Here is a 19752-nt window from a genome sequence, read left to right as displayed (position 1 = left end):
AACTACTTTTTAATTACTTAGATAATTCATTGAAGATTAGTTTTACAGCAATGTTAATTTCGTCTTTTTTCTTCAGATTTTATGACGTCTTTATTTTGTCAAAAAAATTAAACAAGACAAGACTTATTTTAATAAGACAAAACAGTTAAAAAATATTCAGTGATTATAAAATACATTGTCTGATCATATATCACATATATTAAGGAAAAATTCGCTTACTACTAATTATTATAGAACCTTTTATTTGAATCCTTGAGGGATGCAAAAAGATCCTTTCGTGGTAAGGAATATGAGAAGAAAAATACACATTTGAATGGAAATATCAACCTAAAATTTCCTTTTAGTAGGCTAACAACGTGCATTGGACGTCAAATTGTGCATGTTCCATTTTTTTTATTTTAATGAGTTTTTTGTCAAATGGTAAATATGTTTCGTGTTTGTTAATGAAGAGGAGGAGGAAGAATAACCATTAAATTAATTATATATTAATGAGATATAAACGCAAAATTTTAATATAAGTTCATCAAAAAGCCATTAGTTAAAATGAATGAATATACGGATTACAATGAAACCTTGGACATATCTTAAATGAGGAGTAGGGAAAAATAATTATTAAATATGACGGGTGGTTCAGAATTAAAGTGAAAAACAATCCTCAAAGATAATTTTTTTTTTTGGAACTTTTACAAAGCTCCACCATATAGAATATTCTTTTATTAGACGTTGATGCCTTATGTGAGTTTTACTTTATGTAATTTGTCACTTCATGTCAAATCATTTGCTTATTGGATAAGTTCATTCTGTTTCGTAATTCAAAGTTGTGATTGATGTCATTTATTTTCAGTAGACAAAAATAATGTGTGTAGTTTTACTTTAAGCTTTACTTTATTTTGTTTAGTCCTGGCTAGTGAAATTTCCATTATTTATTTTAAACATTTGAAAAAGTTTAATTTCTCAAAACCTTCCAACAAAAATTATATATTTTAGATAGTATTTTTCCAAGAGATGACATTTGAAATTTAAATGGTTACTGTATAATCAATGGTCAAAATTGACTATTCCATACAAAAACCGTTATTTATTTTGTTTGTTTGCAAAAAATAAAAGTCATGTACACTTTGTTATTTTTCCATCAAAATTCATGAATTTACTTCCAACACATATACCAGAGTAATTTCTGTACTCAACATATTAATACAAATTTCCATATCATTGTATATATCTTATTTACATGCTGATATATATACTTGATATCACATCCTTTCTCTTCTCAGTTCGATATTACATAAATTCTATTGGACCTTCGGAATCTAAGCTCATGCTCATCCAAATTTCCTTCTACACATTCCATTTCTCCTCCATTCTGCAGTCTCTAGAAATGTTTCTTTGTTCATAAATTACGTTTGGTATTCAATCGAACTTGACTATTTCGAAGGTCTCCCTCAGTAATAATTCCTCCATTATTCGACCATTGATTATTTTTATAATTTCACCTCCGTTCCTATTTTATCGCCAATATATCCCTTTTATTATTTGTCGAGCCAATATTCTCTTTCTCTTTTAGCTTCTATTTTCTTCTCAAGCTGTCTTTTTGCGTTTTTCGTATCTTAGTGTATAGTTATTCCAAGGAATGGGTAATCAATAACTTACTTTATGACTGAGGAAGATTTTATTTGATGATCTTCCTTCAAATTTCAGAGTGTCTCAAAAAAGTCTAGAGTTTCATGTACAAAAACCATCCAAAACTAGTTTGGAATAATAGTGAACAGAAAAATAATTTTATTTCCATTGAATTATTACTAAAACCGATATTTTTTATTCAATAGATCCTGACTCAGTCTCAATGACGGCCTCTGCCCTTTTAATGTAGGCTAAAAAAACTTCTAGATGTAGTCTTCTGACAAGTCAGCCCATGTGTCCTTTATGGTGGACTCTAAAGACCTAACAGACCCATGAAGCTTGTTGCAAACAGCACCCTTGACCTTTGATTAGATGGAATAATCCAAAGGATTAAAGTCCAGGGAGCAGAGAAGCCACATTTTCTGGGACACTTTCAAAATAAGCTTAAATCTAGATAATATATATTAAGATATAGCCATCGTAATGAGAGGATTATTCCACCTTCTCTTGACTTTACACCCAAGTCATCTCTAATGATTCTTCATAACATAATCTTGCTCACATTTATCTTTTCGGGCATACTTCAAATTGCACTGATTGAATTTTTGTAATGTGATATTTGATCCAAATAACCATTCCCTTTATTTTTTCTGTTCGTTTCTGACCCTGCCCAGACTATCTGTTCCTTGGGAATCTCAGTGTCTGTGTGCGAGCATTTCCAGCACAAAAATTCTCGAGGCTTCCATTTTGTTGTCCTTGAAGATAAAGCAAATATTTATTAATAAAAACAAATGCAAATGATTATTAGATCATAACGCAATCCCGATTTTGTCGAGCTGTGAGCATTTCTTTATGTGTAAAATTAAATATGGCGCATACCCAATATTTTGTATATAATGGGGTGAAAAAGGTTCTCATGATACTCTCTACATCATCAAAAATGTATTAAATTCCGAGGAAGAAAGTCATGGACCTTGATTTATTTTTATTTTCAATGTAATATTTTTTTAATGCAGGGACTACTTTTCCCAAAGACAGAACTCCTATGAATTCCTCAACATAAGTTATCCAAAAAGTTAATATCCATTTAGCAAATAATTTTTTCCTCTATACTCAAACAAGATTCACTGATGGGCTATTCAGCGTCAGAAATCATAGTACCAAATATATGTTTAAAATATAATAAAGGTCTTTTATATAAAACACTCAAAAGAAATTCTGAATTCTTTTGAGAATAAAATTACTGCCATTAGCCATATTGAATTAGTTTACATTAATGATAACATAAAAAAGAATTTGAAACAGTAATTTTTTTGTTCTTTAGGTAAGTATGTCATTTCTTTCATGTGTTTAATATGAAGAAGTTACTTTTATGTTATGGGTAGTAGTAGTAAGGATTTGAGGAGTACATAAAGAGATTGTATCAATTATTAATGGTAGATGGTAGTGTGTTAAAACAAATATGGTAGACAATATGAGAATCTTTTTCCCTCTTCTGTTTTTAATCTTGAGACATTTTCTTATATACATAATTGTAGAGATGTACATTTATGTTATACATACTTCTTCCCTATACCTCAAGATAAAAAATAATACATTAAATACAGAATAGCTGAAGTAACGTCTAATTAATCGTATTAAATGGAATATAACTTCTCTTACTCATGAATTCTACTCACAAATACTCAATATTTGGGTAAACATTATTGCATGTTCTTTCAGATAAGTGTATAATTATAATCTATTATTACAAAATTGATTTTTATTTAATCCCTCGTAACTACTCAATACTCATATCCATTCATATATGTTTAGTCCTCCAGAATGAAAGAATTGTAATAAGATTTTTAGAAAAAAAAAGTTTAATATGTTGGGATGACTGATGAGAAGTTTAATCTCTTGAGTGCTCACTAGTAAAAGCAAAAAACAATATTTTTAAAATACCAGCGTTATATTTAATTCAAATTCTAACATATACTGAAAATTCGCATGAATTAAGATATACATAAGAGAGCAATAACCCATACACTTTCCTTGCTATACATCCACACGCCTGCAATATTTCATTAATACGACTAGATTATTATTACTTCTATCAAAAATATTGATATGATTTACATCAGAAAGCACTATACAGTTAACAATGCATACATGTTCCTTTCTTTATTCACACGTCTGCAATATTTCAGTAATACAGCCGTAATTGTTATTTCATAGATCAAAAATATGTTTATGGCATGCATCATAGATCACTGCATACATTGCATTCGGTGACACGTTTTCATATATTCCTACATAAAAACAGACAAACTTGGCTTTATTTATATAATACATATAGTTTCGACACATGAATACATCATGATCTTATTTAACTCTTTTGATCTTTCCTTCTGCAAAAATAGAAGAAAAAAGAAGGGCCAGAATAAGTTTTTAAAACATTACATCATTCTTTTACGTCATTGGAGTTTTTACTACTGAAATATAATGTTTTAAGTAGTATTCATAGCTTGACAAGTTTACATTAAAAAATCACTTTCAATTATGTTTATTTCCTTTCTCTCATAGTTGCTCGCAGCTAATCCCATAAAAGAAACGTTATAACAGCTAAGCTGATCTTCTCCCAAAAAAGTTCAACTTTTTAGGGTTACCATATAATTATCTCTTTCTACTTATCAAAAATACTTATGATTTACAGCCCTATAAATAAGGAATGATAATGGTTCAATTAAAAGAAATAATTTTGAGACTTGATTGCTTGTAAAAAAAAAATAAGCTATTTATTTAAAAAAAACAAAAAAAATCCTTCAATTTACTCAATCTTTCATATTTATTTATTGAATAGAAAAAAAGTTTAATACTTCATAATGAAACCGATTCAGCCTTTATAAAAACTTTTATAAAATAAGCCTAATATTGTATCTGCTTTAATAAGAACCTCTATTACACAAGTAAACTAGTGGAATAACAAAATAATAAAAATTCATGGTCCCATATATTGAGGTTATTGTAAGAGCAGATAAACATTTTTACATAGTAAATAAAATAAAAATATTACGATCAAAGTCAAATGTTTCGTTTTATATTTGCGTACACGCATAATAAAATAATCATAATATCATTCCTGCCCTGGAGGCTTCCAAACTGTTTGTAATACTGTTTCAATGAATCCTATGAGAACTAGGCTGGGGAAAAAGTAATTTCGTACTTTTTTGCTTTATCAGAAGTGTGACAATCCTCGAATTTAAGTCAATTATGTCCTGTTGTATTTGACAACTTGTTGATAACGAAAATGCAACTTCATAATATCCTTCTTGAAAAAGTTCTTGTCCCAATTGGCAAACACCCGGGCTACCAATTTTCTCAGGCCTCTATAAAGGCTAAATTTTTACCCCCATGCGCATTGGTAATATACAGGAACAGAAAATAGTCAGAAAATGCAAGGTCTGGACTATTGGGTGGATGCATAAGAACTTCCCATACGATCTCCAAGAGCTTCTTGCGTCTCATCAAAGATGTGTGAGACCTGGTTTAGTCTTCATGAAAAACGACTCCTCTCCTATTCAACAATGATGGGGAGTTCTGTAGATCACCAGCTACAAACAGTAAATTGGGCCACAGTAGGAGTCAGAATTGAGCATTTGGACATAGGGTAGCAGCTCATGGTAGATTATATTCTGCCGATCCTGCCATATACACAGCAACACCTTTCTCGTAGTCATTCCTGTCTGGCCATGGTCTGGACCGCTTAATTGGCTTTTGACCACGACTTCTGTCACTTTACATAAGTTTACATTTATGTAAGATTTGGAATAGTCCTTAAAATTGAAGACCGCACTGCATGCCAAAGTTTTTGTTCCGATACAGCCTTACTAGATATAGAAGATATATCATTTCTTACAGCCCCTAAATATGTTCCATTCAAGATAAATTTTTTTTATATTAGGGGCAATAGAACTGGTTCATCAATCACGTCGTTACTTTGATGGTATCATGCAACCTTTCCTCAAAAAAAAAAAAAAAGAAATAAAATAAACAGGCAAAAAAGGGTCAAAATCAGTTGGCAATTAGTCAATTCTTCCCAACCACATAATTATTTTTCAATAATTGTTTTGAATTGTTCACATAGTAACAAGAGCTAATTCCAATTCAACGTTCAATCAACATATTGAAAATTTATACGCGAAAAGAAGAATAACTATTGACAGCTGACAACAAAATACACTTTATACTTTTACGTTAGCGAGTTAATGTCGTGCAATGAGGTATTCTTTGATATTCAGTCCCGTATTGATTTGAAACACCCTTATATATCTTTTTCATATTTTTATGACCGGAGTAGATCTTTGATAACAATTTAAGGTAAAAAAAAATGAAATAAAATTCCAGCTTGTCTTTTTACTCCCTTATATAATAGAATTATTTACGTAGTAGGTAGTCTATTGAAATGTTTTATAAGTCAAGCGTAAAATTGATTCTTTTGATACAAGTATGTATGTTGTATACTCGGTAGATTTATACTTATAACTTATTTAATGTTTAACAATAGTTGCATAGTCGGCCTCTATAATTTTTCTCTTGCATAATTTAACAAGTTGGTTCGTCTTAATCATTTATATATTGCTCCCTTGTGTTGGAATATACACATACAGTGATGAAAATCGTGAGTATTTTGGACATGTAAATAAAAAGAAACTGAAAATCAGTACGGTACTCCTGACAATTTGAAAAATGTTTTGATAGTCAAGGATTACTCCGATGTCAATCCTAAATTCGACTGTAAGTTCAACTAAGGAATTACAATCATAACTTTGCAACAAAGTAAGAACAAAGGCCATGATTATGCGTTTACAAAATGGCCTTGTGGTATGGCTAAGAAGATGAGTGTGAATGAAGTGACGCTCCAAAAGGTTCTTTAAATATCACTTGATAACAAAATCGAGAGCAAGGAGGAAGAAGCATCTAATAACAAAGGTCATAAACGAGAAGAGGTTGTGTTTAATCAATCTTCTTTTGAATGTGTCCAATAATATGTTACGTCCCACCTCACTTGATCTTAATTCTTAAGATTATTACATCCCGGAAAAGGTAGAAGGAACTACATGCAAAAAGTAAAAAGCATTATAATCCAATACAAACGAACTAAGTGTTGTTCTCTATTCAAAAATTAGTTTTGAGTTTGTATAAGATGCACTGAACTTATGTGGTAATATTAATAAATTCTTTTTAATTAGGCCCAAAATATGTTCAATCTTTTTACAAAGGGCTTTTTGTGGTTTTTAGAACGAATTGTCAATAAACATACAACGATTTTCTTAGAAAGCAAATATCATTGTCATTAAAAGTTCAATAAATTCTTCATTTCTAATGACAACGACAAAAGATATTACCTATTAGTAAAAGAAAGATATACAAAAAATTTTAAAAGGAGAATCTTAAAAAAATTAATATTTTAACCCATTAGGTCAGAAGATTAAAAAAATATCCGAATTGAACATCTTCTTTTATTGAAATAATAATTTTTGAAATAAAAAAATGAATCTACAAGTCTCAAATTTTTTCATATATTCTTTAACTATTAATGAACAATTTTGTATTAACATAAAACTCTTAAATTCTTCTTTAAACAAGAAAAAAATGGAGAAATCTTTCGTATGAAAATAATTTTTTTGTTAATAAAAAATGTATTTCTAAGTTTCAAATTATTTTCATTCAATATAACGTAAAAAAAAGTATGTCTAAAAATAACAAGTAAAAAATGGCTGTTTCTCTTCGTTCAAAATATTATGCACGCCATTTTTGAATATGAAAATAGCAACAAATATTCATACTGAAAGTACTTTATATCTAAAAAAAAATATAATATTATGATATTATCTAGGTTAAGCATTGTTGGCAAAAAATATATATATTCAATAATTAAACTTGTTTTAATAGCGATATAGAAAAATCTGCAGTTCTATTTTAAATGTTATTTAAGATAGAACTCTTGAAAAAATATTTATGCATATTTATAAAACTATTTAGATGTATTGATAATATATAAAATTTTGCTTTCTGTAGCCCCCAAAAGCATAAATTTTGGACAACAAAAGTTTTTCCAAGTTTCTCCAATTAACAGAAATCCAAAAATCATAATTACAATCCAAGGGAAAAAATTATTGATTGGTATTATTAGTCTTTTGAATGAAATATGTGTTGTTGTTTTTTTCAATCAGCCACAAAAGATTATTTCTTCACACCAGTATGCAACACTCACCTTCTCACTCCTATACTAATTTTAATTGCATAAAAAATACGATTAAAATTTGTGGCTATCAAATTATTTCCCATTAAATCTATATATATATAATATAAAATACCTTCTTTTTTCGATAGCTTTACATAAACTAAAACCTATCAAGCCTTTTACACCAATATATATGTATATATAAAGACCCTCTATGAGTAATTTATGTTGATGTTTTAAAAAGGGACATCTAAAAAGCGAGTATATATATCAAGGACAACAATAAAAAATTGAGAACGAGTTTGATAAATGGATTACATACGAGTAAAATAACGTATTACGATGATTAGGTATGATATAAATGAATTACCCTTTTTTTAATCTAATATATATTTTTTAACTTATACTTTTTTCATATCAATAATCGATATTTTATATCATAAATATTTAAAATATTGTCCTTCAATTATTATTTTTTTCTTATTTATATTGATAAAAAATTTTAGCTACAAAAAACTATCATACATTTAATTATTTATGTGCCCAATAAATTCTTGATAAAAATAAGTAAGTAGGTTTTGTTTTTATTTTTATTAGTCTAGAAATTGATTTTTATGTTTCTCACTCATAGATGCATATAACAAATGGCCTTTAATTAAAAGTTGATTAAAAATTAATTGGTTATATTAACTCTTGGCTCTTTGAAAAAAAAAATGTAGTTTTTTCTAAATTTAATTAATTTTTTTAGTATGTAAAAATAAATAATATCATGTTAACCCTGACAATTTGAAGAATGTTGAAGGTGGAGAGCAGCTTAGCTGTCAAATCGAATCATTAGATATTGAATTTAGGGATGCCAGAGTGTATTAAAAATATCTTTGTAGACTAGTTCATGTAGCTATTGAAATAAAATATTGTTATAATTATATTTGTTAAAAGCTAATCATTTGAATTGCACACCAATACAAAAGTCAGTGTGTAATAGTGTTTTTTATTCTTCAAAGAATGCTACACTGCATTGTAGATATAATGGTCAAAGCCACATATAAACTCATATCACAACTCAGTTAGCATATTGTCACTCCTGTAATATGACAAACTATTAACTTTTATAAATTTTATTTTACAGAAACAAAATCTTTATCAATATATAATTAATCAAAAAAGAGTTATTAAACTCATTTTTTATGTTTTGATGAGTTTGTTTGTTTTTTCACTGCAATATTCTTATCATGTCCAATTTAGCTTCGGATCATAAATATTATGCGGGCTACACACATACTTGTACACAAAATTTGTATATATATATATGTTTCAGTAAAATAATTATTCATTTTACTTTATAATTATATACAATAATTAAAGCAATTACATATCAAAAACTATCAGCTAAATTAACTTTAATTAAAATGATAATAATAAACGAACAATTAAGCTTTACATAAAAAAAGATTTTTTATGTTGTTTCAAAGTACTTCTTGATAGGCTTAAAAAGCAACTAATGAAAAACAAGTTTTATAATAGGTTTAGGCATGCATATTTTTACTTGTATATTATTAGGTAAATTAATTAGGTTATTAACCTATTTTTGGTAGTAAAAAGTAAATCAATTTTAAATATATGTATATTCGCTTACTTTGCCATTAAATTATACATATAATTTAAAACGTAATACTTGTTAAACTATAAAAAATGGTTGGTCTCATTTATACATCCAAAAGTGTATTATTTTCCTTAATATCCATGAAAAAAAGATTAATTTTTATAAAGCTTGTATGTTTAGGTTTACAAAATGACCGATATCAACAATGCTGACGCCATGTGGAAACTATCTATTAGAGTTAAACGAGTGAAACAATTTTCGAGGGACTCCTTATATATTGTTTACATTAATTAATTTTATTTTACTTATATTAACCCCGTTTCACCCCACATTAGAAAATGTAATTTTTTGGTAATTTAATAGAAATAGGAAAAAAATCGTTATTGTTCCTGAAACTTTTTGTTTTAATGTATTGAATCAGCTTACACAAAAAGTTATATCTATTTTTTTCTTTTTAGTTTCTGGATCTTTAGTTTAGCAAATTTTTTCATAAGTTTTAATAGAAGATTTCATAATTCTTGAAAATGAAGAGTTATAAAACAAAGACTAACACTTATTACACCCTCTACCATATTTCGTAAATAATTGAATAATAATAATACTTAATTCAGGATTGGAAATTAACAAAAAATACTCGGATTACCAACTCCCATTAGTAATAATGTTAAATAAAGTTTAGGCATCGTAATTTGACTCATGAGACTTAATTAGGTCCCAAAATGGTATTTCAAATAAAATATATCCATGAATATTTGCTACTTTTAGTGCAATTTGTTTAATCTTCGAAGGTTTTAATAAAATAATTTGTTTATATAAATTGGATATATGTTGTCATAGAGTACAAATGTATTTTAGGCTAAATTTTGATGAAAAAACCTCATTCTCTATTAATGTTGTATCGACAAGCCACAAAAGTACATCTTTACTTATATGGGGGGAGGGGGTTGAGATATAGGCACTAAAACAAATGTGATTAAAAGTTATTTTTAATTAACTTATCAATCATAATGTTAGGCATTGATAAATAGGATATTAGTTGACTCAATTTGTACCACCTTGATTACTTTTGGTGGGGTGCCATCGAGGGCATCTTCAATCCAAAACCTTCACTGATATTTGATTGGACTGAAGTCCCCCATTTACAAGAATACAAAATTGTACAATCCTGTATTATCCTCAGGCACCGTATTAAGGGGGTCATTGATTCTAATGTAGACCCTAACGAATAAAATGTAGCACTGTGATTTGCCAACAATTTTTGTGAATATATATTTTTGTAAATTAGTCAATAAATTTTAAGGCTATGAACCAAAAAGATTTGTTTTTGTTGACAAAAAAAAGCAGAAGATTCCAAACCTGTATTTTATTTTATTTTTCTACATGATATTTACCTACAACTCAAAAAAAAAAAAAAATTGAAAATCGTGACTGGTAATTTTGCCACATGACAGACATATTTGCCTCCTCTTAATGTTTTCATACTATTAGTTTGAACTTTATTGTTGTATCTTGATCAAATTAATTATTATCCGATTAAGCAACCTATTGTAGTGAATAAAACTTCATTTTTGATCGGACTTCCTGTTGGTCAACTCATATAAACTTTGTACAATTATAAAGCAATAACATTTGATTTTTTTTTTTATGTCAATATCACATTAAATTTTAAACAACTTTTTCATTTTGTGATAATATTTAAAATCCCAAGAAATGATAGATCGACTGAATGCATACAGTACAAAATCAAAGACAATATAATCAAATGAATATGTAATTCATTCATCAATGGTTAATAAATGATCCATCATATTGTTATTATTTTCCTTTTTTTTTCCTTACCTAGCTATAAAATTCATACGATCTAAAAACATAAAAAGGCAGCAAATATGCAAACATCTTTGCGGCAAAATTAACAAAAACCATTGATTATAACTCAATTTCTTTATAATTATTCTTCAAATATATAGTTACATATGACACTTTTTTTTTTTTTGCAAATGACAGCATGTCACATTATGTCTACTTCATTTGATTACTAAATATTTTCTTAATTACGTGTTTTTTTTATTTTTTTACAACTAAGTTTATAAACTTTTTATATTTTGTTTTCTTGTACTTACTTAACCAGGGCCCTAATTTTTCTTATAATAATAAAGACAATCACAAGACAAGGACATTTTTTCTATTGTTAACACGTGTGGAATTTTATATGCTTCTTAATTTGGGTAGTGGCTCTTAAACTGTGGTACGGCAACTCACATTTACTGGTATGTGAAGTGATCATAAAATACGTTGTTTCTAAAAATAAGCTTCAAAATATGTCTTTTATGAAGAGGTCACTCAAAATTTTCCATATCATTAGGTCAAAAATTGTTAAATTTATAACTTTTAATTAATGGTAGTAATTGACGGAGATTTTGATTCATTTATAAATCTACTACTCCTCTCTTTTATAATATGATACACTAATTATTAGTTTACCAGGCTCATAATAAAAAATGATGCCAAGGAATTCTAGGGAAAAAGGATCCCTAATATGTATATATGTAACACTGAGGATTTCTTGAGGAGTTATCTTCTACAATAGTTTGTCTTTTCGTTGATGCCCAATAACTCCGGGCAATGGATATATATATATATTATAAAAATATATCATCTTACAGGAACATCTCCTTTGATATTGAGAACTTTGCATTGTAAGTGTGCATTTCCTCCTTGTTGAGCAGTGACATTGGTTACATAACTGTTGTCAAATATGGGTCCGACATGTGAAGGAATATTGGATGGGCGGAAATCTTCACTCCAAGGATCTGCTAAAAAAATAAAAGATGTTATGATTAATTCGAAAAAAATATTGCATATTAAATGTGTATGTAAATTATTTTTAATAACATTAGCGATTGCATAAAGAACCCAAAATTATACATTATGTGGTTTTGTTGATATAATCAATAAATCTTAAGAAAATTTCATGTAGTAGCTTTAAAAATAAGTGTATATATGTATATATATATGGGAGCATTTCTCCAAGATATTTAGCTTTTAGAATAATGACGCCACAATTGCACACCCTATTATAAGGCAATTCTTAATACACGAACAATATTCAATTAAATAAGAAATGACCAACTAACTTCATATTTACATACATCCATATTAATTTTATGTACATTGTTCGGAAGCAAAACGTGGACTGAATGACTGATTTGAGAAAATTATCCACAATTTTATTTTTTGATAAATAATTTTGAATTTTTTTTAAACAAAACTTTGAGACACGACCTTTTTGTCCATATTCACTCAAAATGGCCACCCTCAGTAGATATTATAGCCTCCACACGGCGGCTCAAAGCGTTGCAGGAGTTGATGATGAACTTCTCGGACAAGTTGTTCCACTCCTTCACAATGGCGCCTATGGAAATATGTTTGTGCATATTGTTTTGAACTTTGCAAAAAATAGCATAATGTGCCCCACTCTCTCTCATCCCACAAAAAACTCTTCAAAGAAATAAAACATTTACTGACAGTTATCCGTTAAGTTGATTTAATGCTGATTTAATTTTTGGGAATTTTTATTGTGGTATCTTATAATATGTTTAATTCATCGCTGTTATGAATAATGACTGCTATAAATTTATATAATATATTATAAGAAATTTATTTAATGAAATAACCTAATATGTGATGGTTGATATTTGCAGGCTTGATATTCTTTTTATATAGATGAAAAATAAGAAAAGGAATTATGCATTAAGTATATTGCCTTCAAAGTCAACCCCAAGGTCAGATGGTGTAGTTATAATACTATAATGTTTACTTTTACTTAAATAGTGAAACTCTATCTCACTACTTAAAAGAACATAAAAAGTTAGAAATTGATAGATTTAGTTTAAAAGGCAATAGTAAATCAAGAAAATAAGGAAAATTAGTTGAAAAATTCAAATGTAGCCAAATTCATTTTTATGAAAAATTATTTTCGCTTACATTACTGTTGTTTACAGGCCACATTTTTTTTCAAGATTGAAATTTCAGTTCCTTTACAAAAGTGTATCTCAACCCTTCTTTATTTGCAGCTGCTTCTTATCAATAAATACACTTACAAATAGCTTTAAATCTCAATATAAGTATTTCTTTATTTTCACATCAGAAAATTTAAGTTCAAACAATTAATTTTTAAAGTATACTAATATGGAACCAAAAAAAAAAAAATAGAAAATTGACAGTTCACAAAAAATAAATGAATTTAAAAAGGTATAAAAGTACTTTTTTATTTAATTAAAAATTGATTGATTTTATCAGCATAATTATGCATGGAAATGACATTTTCAAGTAAGTTTAAATATTTATTGATATATTTTATATTTATGTATTATTTTAACGGATGAATATTTTATTAAAAAATATTGACAATGATTAGAAAGATCAATATTAATGATTGTCATTTTTTATGCAAATATTAAATAAGTCTACACATTAACTAATTATAATTCACTTAATAAAGACAAACTACATTCTAAGGTAAATAGATACACAACAGGATGGAGATTTGCGAAAGTCGCCATATTTCAATCTTTATATTTTGAAACCAACATTATTATCAATTGGTTTGAAATATTCTAAAGTATGTTATCCGCTAGTCTAAAAAGATTTACTAACAAAGAAGCAATTTACAAAAGGGTAAGTGAATTTAAATTCACAAAATTGCCGTATTTTTGGCAGTACATAACCATCTATTCAATGCGATTGTCATTAGCAGTAATGGAGACCTTAACCCATCCACAAAATTGACTGCAAGTGTACTTTAACATAGTTCCTTTTTAAGTTCTTGATTTCTTCCATTATGGTGATGATAAGGCTGGCATGGGTAGAGGTAATTAAAGGATTTTTGACTCCTAAACTCCCCAGATTTTAACCCTATATATATCTTATGTTGTCTTGGGGCTTTAAGATATTCATAACAAAATACATCCTTGAGTCAGCCTTCACCACAAGATTGCACTGGTAGCCAATTTTGTAGCAAGATTGGGACCATCATTGTCACTTACGGCAATTACTTAAAGACCACATAGACAAGAAATGTTTTCTATAAATATAAGTATGAAAAATTGACTGTTATATTGTGAGCCTATTAAGTCGGCAACAGTAGAAGATTGGAACCCTGTATGTATTTCTGGGTGCTTGGAAATAAAGATGATCTTAGTATTTGGAGTGGATGTGGCTTCCAGCCATAGAATCACAATATTCATAAGAAGGTTCAAGTTCACTGAGGAAATAAACTTGAGACTGTTGTCAAAAATGAGAGGAGTATGACATCTCTGTGCCTGGTAATCAAGCCAAACACCATTATCTTGGCCTGAAAATTGGTCTTTATCACAGGAGGAACATTTCATATGTCCTCTGCCAGCCAGCGTTCATTCTTTGGATTGTAGGCAGCGTCTAAGGTGAAGTTTGAATAATCATTGAATATATTTTTTATGCCCAGATATGATTTACAAAGTTGGCTGAGTTTCTTGCTTCTTTGCAACCACGTTATTCATCTTCGAGGTAAGAAGGTGACACCTTCCCCAGATGTAGGAATTCAAAACCAGGCACAATGATCTTTGTCACCGTTTTCTTACTGATATACCTCTTCCGAACATGAGCAGCCATTGAGATGCTAGGAGTTACTTGGACGGACCTATTGAGCTCAGCCAGTGGCTAGTCCGCTTTTTGGCTTTGTGTTAACCAGGAAATGGAGAATAGGAAAGGCCCCTTCTAACCTCCAGTCGCTTGCAAACTTCATAGAGTGTTCTTAGCTTATTTTGTGACTTTATGAATGCTTAGCATTGTTGGCAGTGTAAAACAATTCTGCAATGGCTTTACTTTCTCATCTTGGTGCTTTATGTTGAAACTGAACAGTTTATGATAAAAATAAAAGTTGTCTTCTATGGACATTACTTTCAGGTAAAGTTAAAGCTTTACAAGATAAACGCACTTGATTTAAAAAAGAAAATAGAAATATGTCCAGATATTTCTGCCCCACTCTTTATATATATATCTACAAAATGAAATTTTTCCCCCCAATTTTTGACAATTTTAATGAACAACTGTAGGTCTTTTGGGGCATATTAAAGAGTCAAAATGAATCTTTAATAATATAAATGATAATTATTATGTCCCTTATCTAATTTCTTCTAGAAATTAGACATTTTGTAATAATAAAGTGTAGATAAGAGTGCTCTAGAAGAAATTATTATTCTTCAAAAAGTTTCCTTTTTTTAAGCTCAATAAACTCAATTGAAGTAAGAATAAGTAAAAGTATTTTTAAAGACTAATTATGTGTACGTACATATATAAATCTCTGATAATTATCACATTCATGGTTAATTAAAAAACATAAATTTATATTCGTATAAAAGTATTATATAAGTATTTCTTATGTAAATGTATTTTTTAACAACTATTGACGTATGCTTCTTCCACTATGCCTTTTTAGGAATAAAAATTCTATATCAGGATGTGTGTAATATACCCTTTTTTCATTATTATTCGATGTAATACAAAGGAGAAACTACAAAAAAAAAAAGAGAAAAAAAATCAAGTTAACTCGATATTAAGTATATTGTCTTAACACGAACTCAACTCAACGCAGAAATCCCAAATTCTAACTTGACTGAAATCGAAAATTTTGAATCAAATCCAACACTTTTTTTTTTGCAATTTTATTTTTGCACTGGTTTCTTACTAACCCATATAACTATGACATATATTATGAAATGTAAGCAACATGCTTGTCTCCCCTTAATTTGTTCTTTTCCTTTAGAAAATATATGTTGATTTAAATAGAGTGACATAGTATCTTTATATTTCATTAAGTACAGCAACATGATATTTAGAGCTGCATAAAATATGACTTACCCGTATGTAAAGATCAAATAAACCGGAAACTGACATGAAAACCCTGACGATATTAAGAATATTTGAGAAAAAAACAGCTTAGCTTCCACGGAGTTGCATTAGATAAGCTGAAAGTAGCTATAAGAGGTAGGATATAAACACAAATCCCATTTTGTAAGATTGGGAGGGCATAGACATGAATTACTCCAATAGCAATCCTCAAATCTAATCCAATTCCAACAATGACATACTTTTATATCCATCCAACAATTTTTTGTTACTTTTTGAGTTTCATAAGTAGATATACTGGTAATACATTCATTCATATTTAAATATAATATCTTCAAGAATTAGAGAATAATTAATTATATCAGCTTTGAAAAAATATCCCACCTTTAGACATTATATTTTTCATTCTTTAATTTATTTTTTGTGTCATCAAAATTCCAAACTGTCATCTTTATGAGATGTAAAATTTTGTGTGTAGGAATATAAAAGTCAAAAAATGCTCATACGTTTCATAAAACAAATACAGTGAGGCCATCAGCTTTAGCTATCTTAAATGTAAGCTGAATTTTTAGGGTATCAGTATATACAAGGTAGGGCAGGAACTGTGAACATCTTCTTAATCCATGTTAGGATTTTCTTGAACCTCTGGAGCCTTCTGGCTATCACACCCCATGTCCATAGGGACGTGGCGTCCTTATGAAAGGAATTAATCCCAAGTTCTGCTTAATAACCCTCCTGATGGTCCTAGGAGCCACAGAGAAGTCGTTGGTGAGGCAATTCATCGACTTAGTGGAGTCTTCCTTTTTATTCTTCTCCAAACTTAACAAGAACTTTGCATTCTTCTTTAAATTATGCCTCCATTTCTTGACATCTTGGAGAGTTCTTCTTCATTATTTTTCATCTTGGCCAAATTAAAAACCAGGCTCCAAGAACAATTAACAATTTCCGTAATCTTCATTGTATTAACTACAGCATCTAGGAGATCTGAGATACGCTGCCTTTTTGCTTGTAGCTCACGTTATGAAATGACTATATGATTATCTTAGTTTGTTTATGTAAAAAGAAGAGCAGAAACAGATTATTAAAAAAATAATCCCGACACCTTTTCATAGTAGTGAGAAAATCAACGATAATAAGCAGTTCACGTTTTACTGCCCTACCATTTCTTATTTTTACTAATAAGATGGGCAACACTTTGAAGTCTTTTTCTCTGATTGATGTTGAAAGAAAATAAATAAATGCAGTTTATGAAAAAAAAAAAAAAAATACAAACTTCAGAATAAAATAATTCAGGAATGTAAATTATAGTAGGAAAATATTTATTGATATATATATGGCTTAAATAAATTTATTTCATGGTTTCATGCACCAAGTATTCTAATTTAAAATGTTTTTGTCACCCATTAATACATTGCAAATTAACTAAATAGTTTTTGTAAATATGTTTTATGTCAATTAGTGAAATAAGTATTAGTCTGCAAATGCATTATAACTTCATATAATGTTTTTGTATGAAAGGTGGCACAAACGACCCTAAAATTCTATATATTTATATATTATTTACTTACATTGTACTAATTTTGTATTGATAAGAATTATATATCAGAAAATATCATGCTTCTTTTAATCTATGAAGTAATATAATTACATGATTCGACATCATAACTTCCTTTTTCCAAAAGGAAATGACACAAAGTTATTTAATCAAAAACGTTTTATTTAATAATGATGTATTATGAAGCCAGTCAAATACACTATTTTTATTAGTCCACCGCAAGTTGTACTTAAACGTAACTAAATTTCTAGGCTAAAATTGAAAAAAAATATATATATACTAGATAATACTGGGTGAATCAATCTAATAAAACTTCTTTTTCTAATAGGCAATAAAACAATTTGATTTAATTAACAAAGTTTTTTTTTAAATGTACATATTTGAGTATAGGTTTACATAGTTTTGAAAATAAATTAAGAAAGGTTACGTCGCCCATTTTCCATACACTAAATAAATCAAACTTGGGTATTTAAATATTTTCCATTTTTGTTTTTCTTCGAAGAACTTCTCGTTGAGAGGTTTTAAGGTATGAATGTTTCATACAATAAGCTGAATAATTTTGTTTGCAAAATATCGTATCATATAACTTTGTAAAAGTAGTTGTTTAAGTAATTAGCTTTTGGCAATTCCGAAAAGGTATTAAAAATATTACTTTTTCCAAAATAGCTCCATTTTCAATTATCCAATTTGTACAAATTTAAAAATCTTGTATAAACAGAATCTGATAGTAACTGTTGCTATAATGTGGAGTTATTTGTGTTTAATTTTTTTGTACATTTCAAATTCAAAAAAAGGATTTCAAAAACTTCTATTTCTTTTATTAGAAATTGAAGAAATTAACTCATTTTTCTAAATGGCGACAATAAAACCTCAAGAAATAAGTTGCAAATAGTTTAAATATTCCATCAAATCATTGTGTGGCAATCATTATTTTCGAAGGGAAATCTACAATTCTCACTATGATATTGACTGACTGTATTTCAAAAAAACTTTATAATCTAACATTCACAATAAAATATCACTCATATGGCTACTACTTTTACAGCCTGATACCATGAATGATAAAATAGGAAGTTATGTTGCCACTTTCTGTTTTTTTTAAATTTTTTTTTGTAATTCTACTTGAAAGCAAATGTAGACAAAGAATAGTTACGTATGAATTATTTTTACAAATTAAAAGTATTTTTTTGACTTTTTTTTCTGTGTTTCTGGGTGATAATCTGTATTGACCTCTATTATGAGCCTTTTATTTAAGTAAATGGTTGATTACAAAGAAAAAGTCAATGAGTGGGAGTCAAGAAAGTAAAAAAAGTAAGAAATATTTTTTTCACTCAACATAAATGAATATTTAATATAAACCTGTTACACGAGGTGTGTTCAAAAAGTAAGGGGACTTAATATTTTTTAGGAAAAAATAATAATTAATTCATCACTATTTTTGTTTTTGTCTTCAATAAAATCCACTTCAGATGCAGTACACATGTGCCAACGCTTTTTTAAATCCTCGAAGCACTTCTTATAAAACTTTTTGGTATAGTTTTGAGCTCTTCCAGAGTTGCAACCTTTATCTCCTCAATTGTTGCAAATCTCCCGCCTTCTATAGGTCTCTTCACTTTTGGGAACAAGAAAATCCGGTTAATATAGGGGCTAAGGCATAATTGTGGTGTTGCTTTTGGCCAAAAAATGTGACGATTCATTTACTCACAATTAAGCAGTTTCGGAATAAACTGCGCTGACATTTTACTTGTTTTTTTAGTTATCATCCTCAAAACGTTCGAAAGCACAAGCCAACCGATATGTCAATATCCTCAACCAATTCTCTGATAGTGATTCGACGGGTTTTAAAAACAATTTTCTCTGCTT

General features: G+C 28.5%; 1 protein-coding gene across 2 annotated transcripts in view; it reads right to left on the bottom strand.

Annotated features, from left to right (window-relative positions):
- dpr12 (defective proboscis extension response 12) overlaps positions 1 to 19752 on the bottom strand; it is a 382253-nt gene that overhangs the window by 159686 nt on the left and 202815 nt on the right. The window contains exon 3 of one of the 2 annotated variants that reach the window (XM_040708020.2): positions 12111 to 12262. In XM_040708020.2, the coding sequence (XP_040563954.1) occupies positions 12111 to 12262 (152 nt within the window). The remainder of the gene's footprint in view (positions 1 to 12110; positions 12263 to 19752) is intronic. The other variant, XM_040708021.2, reaches the window with a different exon arrangement.

Source organism: Lepeophtheirus salmonis, chromosome 3, assembly GCF_016086655.4.
Source record: "Lepeophtheirus salmonis chromosome 3, UVic_Lsal_1.4, whole genome shotgun sequence".
Taxonomy (NCBI): Eukaryota; Metazoa; Arthropoda; class Copepoda; order Siphonostomatoida; family Caligidae; genus Lepeophtheirus; species Lepeophtheirus salmonis.
Note: the sequence above shows the minus strand (reverse complement) of the source record. Positions and strands in the feature narration are given on the sequence as shown.